Source organism: Molossus molossus, unplaced genomic scaffold (genome assembly GCF_014108415.1).
Source record: "Molossus molossus isolate mMolMol1 unplaced genomic scaffold, mMolMol1.p scaffold_m16_p_2, whole genome shotgun sequence".
NCBI classification, from domain to species: domain Eukaryota; kingdom Metazoa; phylum Chordata; class Mammalia; order Chiroptera; family Molossidae; genus Molossus; species Molossus molossus.
The window spans coordinates 104,243,948-104,263,046 of NW_023425355.1; the positions used below are offsets into that span (position 1 = coordinate 104,243,948).

General features: G+C 50.5%; 1 protein-coding gene across 3 annotated transcripts; it reads left to right on the forward strand.

Annotated features, from left to right (window-relative positions):
- Window positions 1–5,233: 5,233 nt before the first annotated feature.
- FOXP3 (forkhead box P3) lies at window positions 5,234–18,563 on the forward strand. Of its 3 annotated transcripts, none has more exons than XM_036270931.1 (12): window positions 5,234–5,389; window positions 11,702–11,933; window positions 12,455–12,559; window positions 12,646–12,784; window positions 13,147–13,234; window positions 13,304–13,408; window positions 14,312–14,399; window positions 14,607–14,687; window positions 15,677–15,827; window positions 16,456–16,532; window positions 17,951–18,052; window positions 18,219–18,556. In XM_036270931.1, exons 2-12 carry the CDS (start codon window positions 11,724–11,726, stop codon window positions 18,366–18,368), a joined length of 1,296 nt encoding a protein of 431 aa, XP_036126824.1. In that variant the 5' UTR covers window positions 5,234–5,389; window positions 11,702–11,723; the 3' UTR covers window positions 18,369–18,556. The 3 variants fall into 3 exon arrangements, with proteins under 3 accessions (XP_036126824.1, XP_036126826.1, XP_036126823.1); XM_036270930.1 differs by lacking the exon at window positions 5,234–5,389 and adding an exon at window positions 5,411–5,515 and having other exon boundaries at window positions 18,219–18,420; XM_036270933.1 differs by lacking the exon at window positions 12,455–12,559 and having other exon boundaries at window positions 5,346–5,389; window positions 18,219–18,563.
- The last annotated feature ends 536 nt before the right edge of the window (window positions 18,564–19,099 follow it).

Consider the following 19,099-nt stretch of genomic DNA (forward strand, 5'->3'; position numbering starts at 1 on the left):
ATCGGCGGCGGCGGCGGCACCGACGGCACCGGCAGCGGGACCGGCGGGGGCAGGGCCTGAAGGGGCGGGCAGCCAATGGGAAGGCCCGCGCGGGGGTGTATGGCTCACGGAGCCGTGGGCGGTGAGATGAAGACAGGTGTATCAGACAGCCAATGGGGAGCCACGCACGGGTGACATAGGCGATGAATCGATTGCAGGAGAAGCACGCAGCCAATAGGGATGCCAGAGAGTGGGGGTGTAGGAGGCAGGGTGATCAGTGATTCAATGAGGAGGCCTGAATAGGGGTGGTGTAGGGCCTGGGATGAAGACAGAAGTAGCACAGCTAATGGAGAAGTATGAACGGGATTGGCATCGAGGGTAAATGAAATGGCTACGGGTGATGGGGGCAGCAGGCAGCGAACAGAGAGATCTAAAAAGTAGGAAATCCCAGGGTTGCGTAGGTAGGTAGTGCATGGAAGCTAGAAACAGAGAGCAGCCAATGGGGAGCTGCGCCTTGGTGGCGTAGAGGAGGTAATGGCTGCAGCGAGCCAATGGGGAGTCTTGAGAGCGTGCACGAAACCTTTAAGGGGCGGTGCCAGGGCGGAACTAGCCCACTTGGCGGCTAGATGGAGCCCGAGAGGCGGTATGTGTGTGCTTCGGAGGCGGGACTGGAGGGACTGAGCCAATGAGGCTGGGCAATGAAGGCGGGAGCAAGGAAGAGAAATGGCAAATAGCCAATGGTAGAGCAGAGCTAAGTGGAGCCCTCAAAGGGACATGGAGAGGAGACATGAAAGAGCAGAGCCAACTGGGGCGTTATAGGTGGTGTGAAGGAGGGGATAAAAAGCCAATAAGGAAACCAGAGGAGAGGACTGTGCGTAAGCAGTCTGGGCGGTAAAGTAACAAAATTACATTCGCCTCTGGTTAATGGATTTACCTGCTCCCTAATCCTCCATGACTCCCCATTGCCCCCCAGCTGTGAGTCCCAGAGCCCCTGAAGACGTAGACAGCACCGTGTTGTAAGATCTAAGAAAGCAAAGTGGATCTCCTAAGTTACTGGATCTCCTCTGCCCACCTCCTAGCCTTTGCTTGAGTGCCACTAGCTAAGAATGCCCTTGTTTGTCATCCTCAGCATTCTCCAGGACTTGGTGCCATTGCTGAATGAATGGTCAAATGAGAAATTGAACTTTTTTGGAAAATTAGCTATTTCTAACCATCTCATCAAAACACTGAGCCTGACTATGCCGCCAAAAGTTAATTGGGCATGTTGACAGACACAGGCTAACATAATCACAAATCCAAGCCGTGTCTTTATTGCCCAACTCAGCCCTCTACACTCCACAGTGGCTTCATCTCCTTTCTGTTTCCATCTCTTCTACTGTTCTCTCTCCCAAGAGCACTACTCCTGCTTCCTCCATCTAGTCAACTCTTTTCACTCTCTTTGAGGTATCACCTGTGGGAACCGAATTGTAGCTTTTGTCCACTGAACATGTCCATTCATACATTTCCCCTCTATCCTGGGAGGATTTACTGAACACCTACTGTATGCAAGGTTTTGACTCACAGCATTCCTAGGAGGAAGGCGGTACCCCCAGCAGCCAACTCCCTACCACCTCATAGTGTCCAGGGGTTGTGGGTCAGGAAGGAATATGTTCAGCTGCAAGTAACAAAAAAATCATGAAATAATGGGAGCTTAAATGAGATAAAACTTTTTTTTTTAACTCTCACCAGAGGATATTTTTCCATTGATCTTCAGATAGAGTGGGAGGAAGGGGGGGGCATCGAAGTGAGAGAGACACATCAATTGGTTGCCTCCCGCACTACCCCAACCAGGGCCAGGGGCCAGGGATCGAACCGTAACGGAGGTACATGCCTTTAACCAGAATCGAACCCTCAACTCTTTGGTCTGCAGGCCAATACTCTAACTGCTGAGCCAGACCAGCCCGAGGAAAAACTTTATTTTTTATCATCTAAAAGTTCAAGCTGAGCCCTGGCCGGTTTGGCTCAGCGGTTAGAGCGTCCGCCTGCGGTCCGGAGAGACCCGGGTTCGGTTCCCGCTAAGGGCATGCACCTCGGTTGCAGTTTGTCCCCGGCCCTGGTTGGTCGTGCGGGTGGCAGCCACTCGATGTGTCCCTTTCATATCCATGTTTCCCTCTCTCTCTCTTCCTCTCTCTCCCTCCCACTCTATCTGTACAAAAAATGAAAAAATGTCCTCGGTTGAGGATAAAAAGAAAAATAAATAAATAAATAAAAGTTCAAGCTGATAAGTAGTCCAGGGATTCCTTCCTGCCTAGCCAGTTAGGGCATTGTCTGTGTCCAAGTCAGCCCCCCAGACTCTCATTCTTCAACAGATCCTATCAGCTCTCCATTTACAATATTTCCCAAAGCCACCCTTTCCTCACCCACTCCACTGCCGACACTGTCATCAGTCACCTGAACTATTGCAGTAGCCTCCCTCTCACTGATCCCCCTGCCTCTACCCTCCTACCATCAGTTCTACACTCAGCAATCAGTGGGATCCTGTTAAATCACAAGATGTTTCATCTGCTCCCAATTCTCCTGTGGCCTCCTCCTACAAGGTCCTGCATTGGCTAACCAACCCCTTTGTCCCCTCTCTGACCTCACCTCCTACCCCTCTTCTGCTCTCTCACATGATCTAACCATACCAACCTCCTTAGTAGACTTTGAGCAACTCAGGCACACTCCTACCTCAGGGCCTTTGCGCTGGCAGTTATCTGTAATTACTCAGATGTCTACAAGTCTTTGTCAAAGATGCCCTTCTCGGGGGATTTTCACCCACCTCTTTGTTTAATCCTGCCCACTCTCTCCCAGAAGCCTTCGTGCAAGAGGATATAGTTCAGTACATAGAAGAGGTGGTGAACTCTGCCCTTCTCTGCCTACCTGACCCGCAGCTCTCACTCTGCAAGGGTCCTGGCTTGCAGCAGCCACAGCAGCATCGTACTTTCCATACCCTGAGCCCCACTCAAGTAGCCTCCAGGGACTCTTTGGGCTACCACTCTCACTCTGTTTTCCTCCTATTTCTCTGGTTACTCCTCTGACAGTAAGGGAGAGATGGTCTGGGAGGACATAAAGGGGGTTCAGCCCATACCTCAAACCCTGAGAGAGAAAACCAGCCTTTTCTCTCAGGGGGGGCAAACCTGGGGCAGGGAATGAGACCTCAGCTTCTAGCACTGGCCTGGTTAATAGTTACACAGCAGGTGTAAGAAATGTTCAGGCCCAAGTCCAGTGGGAGCAGGGGGTCATTAACCTTGGGGATATCTCTAAAGTCAGCTTCCAGGACTCATTCTTGACAAGTACACTAATCTACCCTCTCTCTTGCTCCCAACCATATGCCACATCTGTTAAGCCCCTGCTGTACTTAGGGTCCCTGCAGATCTCAACCTGAGGACCTCAACCAACTTCAGTGCATCCCCTGGCACACAGGCCATCTTTGGGTCTCAGATGTGTCCCACCAACTCAGAAGCCTCAACCAGTGACAGTTTTGTTCTGAACTAATGGTAGGGAGGGTTGGGTGTTTTGGTTTTTTTTATTATTGTCATTGTTGGCTGATTTTTTTAGGTCTTTTTTTTTTTCACTTTTTTTTTTCTTATCTTCACAAAGCCAAGCCATCAGGCTCCATCTGGGCTTTTCCAGAAAGGTGAATCTGAGTTGAGGAAAGATGCTCACTTTTTTTTTTGAGAGATTGAGAGGTGAAGGGAGGAAAAGAGGCATAGGGGTGAAGGGGTGGGTCTTGCCACTAGGTTTGTACCATGTGAATAAACAGCTGTTTCCAATTTCTCTTCCCCAGGCCTGAACCCAGTCTTGCGGATGGGTTGGAGTGAACGTTGGATGACAGAATCCCAGACCATGCAGGACACTGGGAACTTGGGGACTGGAAGTCAGCCTGTCAGGAGAAGCCCCTGGGTGCTGATCTCCCCTGTTGAACACTGGTTGGAGGGGATGCTCGCTGAGAGGTGAGGAGATGTGGCCACCAATTCTTGGACAACCTTAAAACCACACAATCTTCAAGCCCCCCAGAAGAATCTCAGAACCTCCCTGTCTTTGCATCCTAGAATTTAAAACCTGAGACTGTTGGGCTCAAGGAAACTTGGGGCTTTCAAAGCCCAGCACCAAGGAAGGCAGGGCCCCCACTCGCCAGCTCTGTGATCTGGGGCAAGTTTCTTAACTACTTCATGTCTCCATTTTTCTCCATCTGTATAACAGCCATGATAACACGATGGACCTCAGCGGGCTTTGGTGAGGATTGAATATGACCATTTCTGAGAAGTGTTCAGGACTGTGTCTGGCACATGAAGAATTCGAGATAAATGTCAGCTACGGGGACGTTGGCAGATATTTGGAATCCTAAAACCTTGGAAACTGGGATTTTTCTAAGAAGAAAATTGCTAAGTCTGAGGGCCTCAGAAGCATCAGGCTATGGTGTCCCTGACTATGGGAGGGTTGGGCTTCGTGGGGATGGATGCATTAATATTGGGTTACTGGTCAGAACCTTCTCTATAGGGTGGCCTCTTGGTCAGAGCTCTCAGGCCCTAAGACATGATGAGATGAGACTTTTCTACCTGTCCTCACTCAGTGATGTTCAGTGGATTCTGGGAGCCAGTGATTCTTAGACTTTTTGATTCTGTGAATTATGGGGGATGGGGAGGACTCCCTGCTTTTTTCTCCATCTAGTAACTTCCATGCCCCTCACCCTCTGTGAAATGGCTTGCAAGGGTGTCCAGAGCTCCCCCTCCCTGGGCATCAAGAGTGGTGATGACCTTATCAATTCTACCTAAGGGGAAACTGAGGCCTGGAGCAGGGCAAAGCCTCTGGAAACTCAGCCCTATTCCATTTCTTTCCCTGGTGTTTTCTATCCACACATAGGGCTTCAGTGCCTCTCTTTCTTCTCCCAGAGACCCTCAAATATCCTCTCACTCAGAGTAGTATCTCTGCATGCCTGGGACACCCCTGTGATTTATTTAAGCTTTTTTCCTTTGTTTTTTTTTTCCCTAACTCTACACACTTTTGTTTAAAAAACTGTGGTTTCTCATGAGTCCTGTTATCTCATTGATACCTCTCACCTCTGTGGTGAGGGGAAGAAATCATATTTTCAGATGACTCGTAAAGGGCAAAGAAAAAAACCAAAATTTCAAAATTTCCGTTTAAGTCTCATAATCAAGAAGAGGAGAAACAGAGCAAGAGAGAGAGAGAGAGAGAACTATGAGAACCCCCCCCCCCACCTCGTGATTATCAGCGTACACAGTCATCGAAAAAAATTGGATTATTAGAAGAGAGAGGTCTGTGGCTTCCACACCGTGGGTTTTCTTCTCGGTATAAAAGCAAAGTTGTTTTTGATATATGACAGTTTCCCACAAGCCAGTCTGATCCTTTTCTGTCAGTCCACTTCACCAAGGTGAGTGTCCCCGCTCCTCTCACCAGATGCGGGTCCAGTGGCAGAGATGGCAATGAGGTAGGCACTGGAGGGCCAGGGGTCCTCCAGTATAGTCCAAATGCATGCAGCTACTGTGGTCCTGGTCAGGTAAGGTATTTTTTACAATAATAATAGTAATAATAAATGCCAGAAGACTCATAGGTAAAGTACTTAATCAATGCTTGGGTGGAGGCAAAGGTAACTAAATTGATATGTAAACGGGTAGGATTTTTTAAATATGTCAACTGCCAATCTGTATGAATTTCAGAGCTTTAAACACTGTCCAGGTATAACTGGAAATTTCAACTACATCTCTCACCTCTCTTTGTTTCTTCTTTCTCACTATCTCTCATCCCTCTGTCTCTGTTCACCTTGTCTCACTCATTCCGTGTTTCTCTGCCCCTCTCTTCATCTCTTTCCCTGGCACTCAAAATCTCCATCCTTCTATCTTTATCTGGTATGACCATTTTCCCTGTCTCTGTCCTCCATCTTGACCACACTCTGTCTTGTTTCCTTTCCTCAGTCTTTCTCCCACCATCTCACCTGCTCTCTTATCTTGCCTCCCCTTCCCTGCCTTCCCACCCACCATACAGCACAGAGCTTTACACACAGTTGGTGCTCAATAATAGTGTGTTGAATAATGCTGATGAGGACATTTACATTCTATAAGAATGAGTATCAATTCTGTTTGTTCAGATTCAACGGAGGACTATGAGCTATCGGGTCAGGCTGAGGACTTTAAAAGGAGACCTTCCTGAGGGGCACCTCATGCCATTGTCAACCATGGTTTAACTGTGTGGTCCTACTCCCAGTACTGTGTGTGTGTGTGTGTTGTGTGTGTGTCCATGTCCAGGAACAGAACAGGCTGTCCAAGGCTGGGGTGAGCTCATCTCTGCAGGTTTAGCAAGTGCTCACTAAGTGTCAGCAGTTAATTGTGTGATGTTTTTGTTGTTTTTTTTAACTAAATTAGAATCATGCTATCTATTGGCTTTGTTCCTGCTTTATTCAATTAATAGGAGCATTTTTGTAGATCACTAAAAATTGTTTCAATGTATAATTTTTCATGGCTGTCAAAACTGACCTCACATTGGCATGAACCATGATTGGTTCAACCAAATACCCATCACTGGACATTTGGGTTGTTTCTGGTATTTTCCCATAATCAACCCTGATTAGTTCTTTGGATTCCTGAAAATGGAGTTACTGGGGCAACAGGTGTGTGCATTTTTAAGGCTTCTGACCCTCTCTGCAAACTGTTCTTCCAAAAGGTTGCCCTATGCTCCTTCTACTCAAGCTAACCCTGGGTGGGTATTATCATTTTTTAATCCTTTCTCAACATAACAGGTAAGAAAAAAATATTACCACATTGTTGAAATTTACATTTTTTAATTACTTCTACTGTTTGTTGACCATTTGTGCTTTTATGGGGGTCTGGTGTCCTTAGTCCTAATAGGATGTTCATCTTTTTTTATTGATTTATCACAGCTCTTTATTTAGAAAGGATATTAACTTTCTATCACCATATATATACAGTGATATTTGCTTTTCCTATTTGCTTTTGGTGTTTTGTGACACTTGTGATGTTTTTATATAGTCAAATAGATTAGTCTTTTCTCCTGTGGTTACTGTCTCTGGTTTTGTGCTTAGAAAGTCCTTTCCCACTTGAAAATGATATAAATGTTCACATGTGCTGGAGCCAGACAGTCTGTGACAAACTCAGCCTCAGCCATATGTGTGATTTTTTTAGCCAGGCATTTAAAACTCTCTATACCTCCATTTCCTCATACATACTTTGATAGTTATAATAGTACCTACCTCAAAGGTGGTTGTGAGGATTAAATCTATGAACTATGTTAAGTTCTTATCACAGGGCCTGGAATATAATAAACCCAAGATCCATATTAGATATTATTATTTATCTTTTTAATGGATCTGGAATTTTTTTAGGGTCCATAATGATGCTGACATTTCAAACTGGGCAGGGAAGTTAGTGGGAAAATGGACTGATCATCCATTCAATAATTTTATTTTCCCCTTAATGATTTCCAAAACATTTGTTAAACAATCTATCCTACACTGTCCTCCAGTTTGAAATGTCACATCGATCACAAACTTCATTCCCTCTAGCTGTGGGTCTGTGTTTGAGCTTTCTATTCTGTTCTGTTCCTCAGTGTCTGCTCTTGTACCAGAGCCACACTGCTTTGCTATTTGTTGGTGCAGACCCCATCTTGTTATTCCTCATCATTTCAGGAAGCATCAGTTCCTCCAGCCAGAGGCCAGCAATTGTTTTTACTTGGGTCAGATCTCTCTCCATATATATATATCCTTCCTATGGGTTACACACAAACACTCTCTCTGTCTCTCCTTCTCTCAGTGTCTCTCACTGTCTGTCTCGTTCTCTTTGTCTTTCACTCTATCTCTGTCCCACCTCACGTCTCTCTCATTTCTTTCTGTGTCTCTCTCTTCCCCTGTCTGTCTCTTTGTTTCCTTCTTTCTTTGTCTTTATGTGTCCCAGTCTCTCAGTCCCCTGGATTGAGGAACAGTTATCGACTTGAAGCTATCTAACACCTCACCCTGAAACAGAGTGGAAGGGCCCTGGCCCTCACCTACTCCACACCTCTCCCCTTCCCAGTGTACAAGAGAAGCACATTGAAGCCCAGAGATGGGTGGGAGGGCCTCTCCCAAATCCTCACAGAGAGGCAGTGGCAGAGTTGAGACCCAAGTTCAGATCTTAGGACTCTCAGTGGGACCATGGCTCTGTCTCTCTCCCCCATTATGGACTTCAATTTATCTCTCAGCACCTATGAGGGTGGCAAGGGGACCTGGGCTGTCCCCCAGCTGCTGCCATTCCTCATTCTGCCTTCTCACAGAGGGGACCCTCACTAAGGCAGGAGAGTCCATGGTCACAGTGTGGGGCTCAGCCTCCCAAGAGCTAGGCTGGGTGGGGTCCCATGGCCCATGGGTCAGGAGGCCTCATAGGCAGAGGGTGGTGTTACTGGGATGATAGCAGTCATTGGGTCTGGCTAGGGACAGAGCTCAGCCATGTCCCCAGAGTTGGCACTGGTTTCTGGGAACCTCCATCCCAGGGCCTTTCCAGAGAGTCTTATGGTGGATCTATACTGGCAAAGGCCAGGGCTTTTCCTGCTCCCCACCATGAGGCCCTCACCAAAAGTGCGTCAGCCTCAACCTCCCCTGTCTTCCTTCCCCATCTCTGGCAGAGTGGCTATGAATCTGGGAACATTGTCCCAGAATGGACAGGAGACCAATGCCCTACAGTGGCCATTCACAAGTCACTGACATTTTGCTAAGCATTTTGTACATTAACTTTAGAAGATAGGTACTGTTATTGTCCCAATTCACATGAGCCTGAGGAGAGTTGTAGCAAGTTAATGGCAGAGACTTGTCCCAGGCTGAGGGAAGTAAAGAGGTAATGCTGACACCCCCCCCCCCCCGCCTTCATAGAACTTAGGAGGAAGGCTAAGGGGAAGTTTATTGCAATTCTAGGCCTGGTAGACGGGAGGTGGGATCAAGTAGTAAGCTCTCTATTTTGGGGGGAGTTCCAGTAAATTTGGACCAGGGACATTTGCTTTCACATACTGAGAAGTTGGACCCACGGACTCCAGAGAGTCTGTGGGTTTCAGATTCTGGGAGTCTTTGAATCTAACTAATGATGTTCTGTGACTCTAAGGTTCTGGCATAGTATCATTTGAAGACCCCAAGGGTCCCAGTATCTGTGAGATCAGCATGGCATCAAATCTTGGGCCTGTTCTTACCTGAGAAGGGCCAGGTCTACAGGCCCCAGGGCTTGTCATGGTAGCCAGATGGACGTCACTCACCACATCCGCCAGCACCCACATTGCCCCACCTAAGCCAAGTCGGCTGCAGGATGGGCCAGCCAATTCTCGGAACGAAACCTGTGGGGTGAGGTGCCTGCCCCTTTGTCTTCCTCCTTTGTGCCGATGAAGCCCAGCGCATCCGGCCGCCATGACGTCAATGGCGGAAAAATCTGGGGAAGTCGGAGGCTCTGACAACAGGGCCCAGATGCAGACCCCGATATGAAAACACAGTCTATGTCCCAGAAACATCCTCCATGTATCTTCTGAGAAATAGTCAGAAAGGGACGCCCCAACAGACAGTGCAGGAAGCTGGCTGCCCAGCCCGGCCCTCCAGCACCCATCTCTGCTTCCCTGAGTCAGGCCATTCCAGATGTGTTTTGGGAAGAGATTTCTTATAAGCTCTGGCCAAATGTCCAGGCAGCTTTAGAAGTGACCACAGGCCAGCTGTGTGGACCGAGCCAGAAAACAGAAAACATCCACTCACCAAAATTGGTACTAGTTTGCTCCGGCTTCTGTAACAAAGTACCACAAACTGGGCGACTTAAACAACAGAAATTTATGGTCTCAGTCCTGGAGGCCTGAAGTTCTAGATCAAGGTGATGACAGGGTTGGCTCCTTCTAGAGCTGTGAGGGAGAAAGTGTTCATGCCTTCCTCCTAACTTCTCATGGTTTGCTGGCCATTTTGGGCACTCCTTGGCTTATAGAAGCATCACCCTGATCTCCACCTTCATTCATTCACTCATTCCTTCACTCATCTCCTCGTAGTCACAGACATTCTCTCAGGCCCTTGTCCTGAGCCTCCATAGATGCAGGCTCCTGTTTCTCACACAGTAATGTTCTAACCCCCAGGGGAGACTAAGGGTTGAATATCTGGATTTTTACCCCCACTCTTCTTAGCACCACAGTTCTGATAACCCCCATGGACTAACAGCAAAGAAAGGAACAAGTGCTCCCCCAGAACCCTCCTTATACTCCCTCAGGCTGTTGTCAGCAGCTCTATGCCCAACCCTGTGCCGTGGGGTGGGGTGGGGAGACACACACACACAGCCCCATGGCAGGGGGCCTGTGAAATGTGCGCACACACGCTTTCTGGAGAAAGAAGCGGAGCTCTCAAGTCGCCATGGGGCTATGGAATGCTGCACCTGGGTGTCCCCTTTGGTAAAATAGATGTTGGACTAGGCAGTCCCTTCCAGCTCTGACTTCCTCTCAGTCTGGGACTGCAGGATTCTGAGAAACCAAGGCCCCACCTCTTGGGGAGTATAGGATTCTGGAGCCACTATGAAGGGCTTTCTGGATTGGTCTTGGAGAGGGGAAGAGGAGGAAGAGCGGGCATTCCAGGCAAGCCAAATAGCATGTGCAAAGGCTTCGAGGCAGGCTGGCAGTAAATTTCGGTGGAGGCTGAATCGAAGAACCTCCCACAGGCCTCAGCCCAAGAGAGCCGGTCTGTCCTCTCTGGCACCTGCTATGCCAGTTCTGAGCAGGGAAGAGCCCAGAAATGACCAGACCCGGCCCCTGTCTGAGCTCCAGACTACTTACTTGTATATTTTCACTCATATATTTCCACTCATATATCTAATGCCAAACTTTTCATATCCATCCAACCTGAATCATCACACACACACACCGCCAGCTTTTCTCATCTCCCTCAGCTCAGGTCACATCAGCTCTGTCCCTCCAGCTGCTCAGGCTAATACAAAGAAGTCACCTCGACTCTCCCTCTCTCACCTCCAGATCCAAGCCACCAGAAAATTCTCCTGACTCCACCTTCCAAACATGCTTAGAATCTACCCACTTCTCACCATCTCCTCTGCCACCGTCCTTATCTGTGCTACCATCACAGGTAGCATCCTCACTACTGGTCCCTGCTTCTGCCCTTGCCTTCCTAGAATCTGTCCCTCTCACAGAGGGATCTTTTGAGTCCATGCCCCCTGCCACTCCCAGATATGCCCAAGTCACTGGGGTAAAATAATGCTCCCAGGGGAAAATCAGAGACCAGCCCCAGTGGGATCAGCAAAGGTTGTGTGGCCTATGCCAGGTGCAGGAAGGACCAGAGAGCTGAGGCCTAAAGACAAGCCTCAAGTTGTGGAGAAAGGAGTTGAGACCTACCTTGCCTGAAGCCCCTCAAATCACTCTGAACTCCCAACTGTCCTCTGGAGGACACATCCCCACTAGGGTTGTGCTAGCATGCACAGGCAAGCCATGTGCTGACCCGTGCAAGTCTTCACATGGGGCATGTGTGCAGACACACATACCTATGTTCCTGACACCAATGTGTGTGTGCACTCATGCATGTGTACATGCACATATGACTAGAGCTGGGGTCTAGTTGTGGGGTCCTTTGAGACATGTCCCAGCCCATGCCTGCTCTGACCAGAGAGGGTGTCCCCCCTCTCTGGTGGTTGAGTATTTTGCATACATCCCAGCACATGTATAACTCCTTTCCCCTATGTCTCCACAGTCTGACCTCGGACAAGGACCCAATGCCCAACCCCAGGCCAGTCAAGCCCTTGGTCCCTGCCTTGGTGCTCAGTCCATCCCCAGGAGCCTCGCCCAGCTGGAGGGCTGCACCCAAGGCCTCAGACCTTCTAGGGACCAAGGGCCCAGCAGCAACCTTCCAGGGCCGGGACCTTCGAGCCGGGGCCCATGCCTCCTCCTCCTGCTTGAACCCCATGCCACCATCACAGCTGCAGGTGAGGCCCAGGGCCCAGGATGGAGCAAGCAGGGTGGAGTACCTGGGTCTACAGGTGCCGACCTTTACTGTGGCACCAGGCGGGGGGCCCGACTAGGGCACAGGAAGTGGTTTTCTGGGTCCCAGGCAAGTCTGTGACTTATGCAGATGTCACAGGGCCAAGAAAGTCCCCACTTAGCAGGTCTCAGAGATTTGAGGCTCTCCCCAAACTCCAATACCTGTCTCAGGAGAGGAGACCCTATCATCGTCCCACAGGCATGGCCATGTGTCCCCATCCCCATGTGACAGAGGAGAGGACGGGCTCAAGGAGGTGAGAGGACAGAGTTGAGGCCAGTTCTGCCCCTTTATTAGCTGACTGATCTTGAAAAAGTCATTCAATCTCTCTGAGCCTGTTTCTACATATGTATAAAGGGAATAGTCATGATACCTACCATGTGGGGTTGTGATGAGAAGCATATAAATTCAACATGTACAACAGAGAGGATGAGGATGGCATCTCTTCTGTCTGCCTTCTCCCCCCAGATTCCCACAGTGCCCCTTGTCATGGTGGCACCCTCTGGAGCACGGCTGGGTCCCTCACCCCACTTGCAGGCACTCCTCCAGGATAGGCCACACTTCATGCACCAGGTATCGACCCTGATCGGGCAGGGAGGGAGCAGAGGGGGGAATTAGGGAGGGGACTAGGCTGAACCACAGCTCATATGTGCTCCCAGCTCTCAACAGTGGATGCCCGTGCCCAGACCCCCGTGCTGCAGGTGCGCCCACTGGACAGTCCAGCTATGATCAGCCTCCCGCCACCCACCGCTGCCACTGGGGTCTTCTCTCTCAAGGCCCGGCCCGGCCTACCACCTGGTAATACCACACCCCACAGTTCCACAGAATCCCCTCAAATCCTTGAATGTGGGCAGTGTAGACTGCTGAATCGTGGCCCTCGGGTGTTAGGTTTTATCATCTTGGAAACTCCAACCTCCAAAAAATGTCAGGCTCAGAACCTGAAAGATGCAGAACATCAAAATCACGGAACCAGATCTTTGCAGAGTTAGTCAAAATGTCAGCACTTGCAAATGGCAGGTTTTGAGCAGCTCTACCAGAAGCCTTGGATGTTAGGGACCCCAGAAGCTCAGGAGGGTTGGAAGCTAAAAAGAGGAGGCCTTGTAAGCCAAGCTCCAGAGCCCAGCCTGTAGTCTCCAGAGGTACCCTGTTCCCATCCACAGGGATCAACGTGGCCAGCCTGGAGTGGGTATCCAGGGAACCAGCATTGTTCTGCACCTTCCCAAGCCCCTGTGCACCCAGGAAAGACAGGTCAGTGAGCAAGGCTTGGAAGGACCCTTGCCTTGCCATTCCCTCCCCTGACACCCTCTGTCCCCCCAGCACCCTTTCGACCGTGCCCCAGGGCTCCTACTCACTGCTGGCAAATGGCGTCTGCAAGTGGCCCGGATGTGAGAAGGTCTTCGAGGAGCCAGAGGATTTCCTCAAGTTAGTGGCCTAGGCCTATTCCAGTCTAGGGGGGTCCCTAGTTTGTGGGAGGAGGTCTGGGGTACAGGTCTCAACTCAGGCCTCACCCTGATAGGTGGTAAGATAAAAGAGGCCAAAGCTGAGACTGAGAAGTCAAATCTAGGCTCAGTTACTCACTGGCTGAAAGACCTTGAGCAAGTTACTTAGCCTCTCTGGGCCCTGGTTTTCTCATCTATATATGGGGCATAATAGTGTGTACTATTATTTACCTCCATTTTACAGATAAACAGGCCAAAAAGGTTAAGTGTCTTGATCAAGATCACCCACTTCCTAAGGGACAGAGCTGAGATTTGAACCCAGGCAGCCAGGCTCCGGAATCCACATGTCTAACTGCTTTGCACTGCTACCCCTCATGCCAACACTCCAGCCTGATTTTATTGATCCCCAAAGTCCCAGCTCCTCAAAATGGTTGTTGCTGCCTCTCAGCCTCATCACACACAGATACAACACACACACACACACACACACACACACACACACACACCCCTTCTCCATCCCTACCCAACTATCAGTAGCAACTCAATGCATCCTGTCCTCTACACCACCAGGCCTTCCCTCCACCTGGAATGCCTCTCCTGCTCTCACCTACCTGGCTGCTCCCAGCTTACCACCCTTCCAATATCATCTCCAACACCCTGACACCCTGGCCAGGCTCAGGTGGTGAGCTCAGGCCTGGCATAAAGGAGATGCCAAGTAGCATGTGTTGAAGGAATGATAGTGTGAGAGGGAGACTGAGGTAGAGGGGTGGAAGGCTGAGGCTCTGAGGAGAGACCTCCAGAGAGTCTGAGACCTCCTCATTCAGAACATTGAGCCAGGAGGCCAGGTCCACCATGGTCACCTGCAGGGAATCTTCACCCTCTCCAGGCACTGCCAAGCAGACCATCTCCTGGACGAGAAGGGCAGGGCGCAGTGTCTCCTCCAGAGGGAGGTGGTGCAATCTCTGGAGCAGCAGGTGATGTGGGTCAGGGAGTGATGGTGGGGTGGGGGGGGAGTGGACAAACCTTATATCCACCCTGTGCCAGGAGCCAAGCTCAGCCAGGATGGGGGCTCACATAAAGGAAGGAAGGGGGAAGGGCACTCCTAGAGAAGACCATAGCCTGGGCAAAATCATGGTGGGAAAAGGCCAGGCTGAGGCCTCACTTTGTGCTCGTCCTCACAGCTGGTGCTGGAGAAGGAGAAGCTGGGTGCTATGCAGGCCCACCTGGCTGGGAAAATGGCCCTGACTAAGGCTCCATCTATGGTAAGCTACCCCAGGCCTGATGGCAGCACAAGCTGCTGGGGGAAGGGGCCCTGCAGTGTCCAGGGGACCTATCCTTACACCCAGGCCCTGGGATCTGTGGACCCCTGTTCCCACATCCAAACATGAGAATCTATCTCCCTCCACTTAAACTCTCTAATCCTAAGCTCCCGAAACATAAGCTTGTCTTCAAAGCAACATCAAATAGCTAGACACTTACTGAATGCAGACCACGTGTCACTGGCCAGACTGGCTGTATAACTCGCAGGGCGCAGGGCAAAATGAAAATGCGGGGCTAGAATTTCAAGATAGCAACTACAGAGCATGAAACAAAGTGCAGGACCCTGTGTGGCTGCACAGGTCACATGCCCACGAGGCAGGCCCTGGGTGACAAGCACTGCTTCCGATCACTTTGCTGGTGCGAACTTATTCAGTCCTCATGATGCCACTGTAATGTAGGCATTGCTATCATCCCTAACCCACAGATGAGGGAAATTGAGGAGAGGCAGAGTTAAGTGACTTTCCCAAGGTTGGATCATAGAGGAGCCCAACTTGACCCCAGCTCGTGGCCCCAGCATTGGTGAGCTACACACACTAGTGTCCACACCACACTCTGAAAAATATGGCTCATGCTCTTTTACGGAAATACACATCAGACTGGAGTTGAGAAGAGGGCACCCTTGCTTTTAAATACGGTGGTGGTTGTTGTTGTTGTTGTTGTTGTTGTTGAATTTTAAAGAGGAAGGGAGAGGGAGAAACATCGATCAGTTGCCTGCTGTACGCACCCCAACAGGGGACTGAGCCTGTAACCTGGGCATGTGTCCTGACTGGGAATCAAACTGGTGACTTTTTGGTGCATGGGACGATGCCCAGCCAACTGAGCCACACCAGCCAGGGCAGGGCACCCTTGCTTTTAAAAACACTTACTTATTTAAAATTAAAGTGGAAAGTTTCAGCCTCTGAGTCACCAGCCTCTCCCTCACCCCACCCAGGTGTCATCTGACAAGGGTTCCTGCTGCATTGTAGCTGCTGGCACCCCGGACTCCACTGTTCCGGCCTGGCCTGGCCCCCAGGAGGGCCCCAATGGCCTGTTTGCTGTGCGAAGGCACCTCTGGGGCAGCCATGGACATAGCACATTCCCAGGTAAGGATGGTCTCTGCCCTACGTGGTGTCCCTAAACCCCTAATCCCCAGACTGGCATGCGATGGGGGAGGGGGTTCTACACCACTCTTCCCCACCAAAACCACCTGGCCTCTGGGAAAACACGTCTGCTTGCAAAAGCTTCCTCTCGGGGTTTCCATGGCCTGCAAGCTCCTATTATAGCCTCAGATGTCTAGCCCTGTCTCCCCTGGACATTGGGGCTTCATCTATTCCATTTGGACATCCGAGGGGAAAGGGCAGGGAACTATGTATGTAATTTCCAGGGACTCTCCCTGTCCCCTCCAAGGGAAAGTATGGTGACCTGCCCAAGTTCACCAATCCCCTACTATCCAAAAGGCCTGCGCTGTGGGTTTAACAGGGATCAGGGCCCTTGAGTATCATCCTGGTTCTGCTATTTAACCAGTTACATCCTTTTGGTGTGCATGTTACTTCTCTTCTTTTAAACCTCAGAGAGAATAAGCCCCATTTTGGTGGGAGTGGTACAAAGAGTTAAGTGATGAGTTATGTCAAATGCTCAGGAAACAGTAACTGTGATCATAGAAAGAGTGGAGGGTAGGAGAGGGAATGAGGAGGTTCAGATGGAGCCTGAATCCTCTCCCCTCTCCAACAGAGTTCTTTCACAACATGGACTACTTCAAGTTCCACAACATGCGGCCCCCGTTCACCTATGCCACCCTCATCCGCTGGGTAAGCAGGGCAGCTCAGGCCAAGGAGAAGGAAGAGAAAGAGGGAATGGGAACCTGCCTCCCAAACTCCTGCCCTCCCTTTGAGCACTCTCAGGGAGGGCTCCAGCATGAAGAAACCCATGCCTCAGATGTGATCCCCCATGCTGGCTTCACCTCAGACCTGCCCCCAAACCCAAACCATAACCATCATCCATGCCAGGGCAAACCAAATTCTGGCCCTAAACCCACTCCTTTCCTGAGGTCCACCTCAACTCCATAGCCCCACCTTCTGGACCTATAAAATCGCCCAAAAACTAACCTGACTTGCCCTGGCCAGTTTGGCTCAGCGGTTGGAGTGTCGGCCTACAGACCAGAGAGTCCCGGGTTTGCTTCCCACTAGGGGCACATACGAAAAAAAACAAACAAAAAAAACTAACCTGACTCTGCCCATTGCCCTCAACCCTTTCCAGGTATTACCCTAACTCCTTCTCTAGCCCTGATGTACCCAGTAGGTCAACACATCCCCCAGCTAAAGTTCATCCTTAACCTTTTCCTTGTAACACCTCTGACCCTTAACCTCACCCTATCCGAACCCCTGCATCAGAATCTCCCTAATACCTTCCCGGAACCCTCACCAGAGTCCACCCAGACCTTCATCCTAGGCCCACACCTAACACTAAACCTGAACCTTAACCTAACCTCTACACGATGCCATACAGTCCCCTACCTGACCCCATCCTGACCCCAAACCTCATTGCAGCTGTAATCACTGCCCCTTAACTTAATCCTATTCCTAAATCCAAAAGAATCTAATTTCCTGACCCTTAGCCTCACTCCACACCTAACCTCAGCCCTGCCCCTTAACAACTATACACAACTAACCTCAATTTCACAACCTCATTCTTGAACCTGAACCTAACCACTTCCCTGATCCATAAAATAACTAGATAACTAGGCCCATCTGACTCCTGACCTAGTCACACATCGCCCTGTCACATACCCCTTGAACAGTCCTAGTCCATCCCCAACCTGAATCTAATCAACCCCTTCCCTGACCTTTAGCTCTGCCTGGCCCTTTACCCCTTTGAAATCCCTAACTTGATCCCACTTCTGGCCCTTAATCTTCCCAAACCTTGAAACCTCACCCCCTACAGAGAACCCCCACTCCAACTCCATCCGACCTTTAACCTAACTCCAGCCCTAACTCTGAGCCGGACCCTGCTCCAACCTCAGCCGTGATCCTTTACCTAATCCCATCCCGGCCCACCCTCCCTCCACTTCTGATCCTGTCTCTGATCCATCACCCCACCATCGCCCTTTGTCCCTTCCCCTGCCCCCACAATTCTATCCCATGTCAGATGGTCCAGGGTAGGCCACTGCCCCTCTCAGCCCAACTTTGGAGGAGCAGCTCCCCTTACTCCCACACCCCCTAACTTCCAGGCCATTCTGGAGGCTCCTGAGAAGCAGCGGACACTCAATGAGATCTATCACTGGTTTACACGCATGTTCGCCTTCTTTAGAAACCACCCTGCCACCTGGAAGGTGAGCGCCTCTGGAGGTAGCAGGGTTGGGATGGCCTGGGGCTGGGCTTGCAAACATGATGGGAAGGAGCAGGAGGCTGGTTTTTGGTGGAGACTGCTGACCTCAAAGGATGGCTGCCCACCAGCTCCCTCCACCCCGGCCTGACTGGCTGGTCCTCCTTCCACAGAATGCCATCCGCCACAACCTGAGTCTGCACAAGTGCTTCGTGCGGGTGGAGAGCGAAAAGGGGGCTGTGTGGACCGTGGATGAGTTTGAGTTCCGCAAGAAGAGGAGCCAGAGGCCCAGCAGGTGTTCCAACCCCATACCCAGCCCCTGACCACAAAACCAAGGAAAGAAGGAAGCAAGGACAGGGGCCAAAATGGGGGGCAGAAGTGGCTGGGGGCAGGGGTCACAGGCCCCAGACATGCCCGCAGGGACCAAGAAGTATGTGCACTGTCTTGCCTGCCAAGGACCCTACTACCAAGCAATTACCCTGGATCATATGCTCTGCACCAAGGCTGCTCAGAGGGGCGCAGCCCTGCATCCCCACCCAGCCCCAAGACAGGCTCTCCAGGCAAACTGAGCCTTCACAATCAACCACACACACAGCCTGCCTCAGTCACTCACAGAAAACCTCAGGCTGGAAAAAACACATAGATGGTCACAATCCTGTCCCTTGGACTCCATACAAACCCCAAATACAAAAAGCCTGTCTCAGCACACTCGGACAACCTCAAATCTGCACAGTCACAGTCAGTCACACTCAAGTAGTCCTGTCAACCCACATACCCTGAAGCACACACCCACAGCCAGTCTCCAGGCCCCTAGGTGCAGAGTTACTGGAGTGTGCCCACACACCAACACAAAGCAGCCTTAGTGCCTTCAGGGTCTCAGGTCCTAGAAAGCCACACAGACACATACGAGTCACACACGATCTTACACAGCTCCTCCCACATACGCTTGGTCACACAGCCCATTAGAACTCACCTGCATACAATGCACACACACGCACACCCACACAATGCCCCAGTTGGTCTCCTGAATCCCATGTGGACACACATGACCACA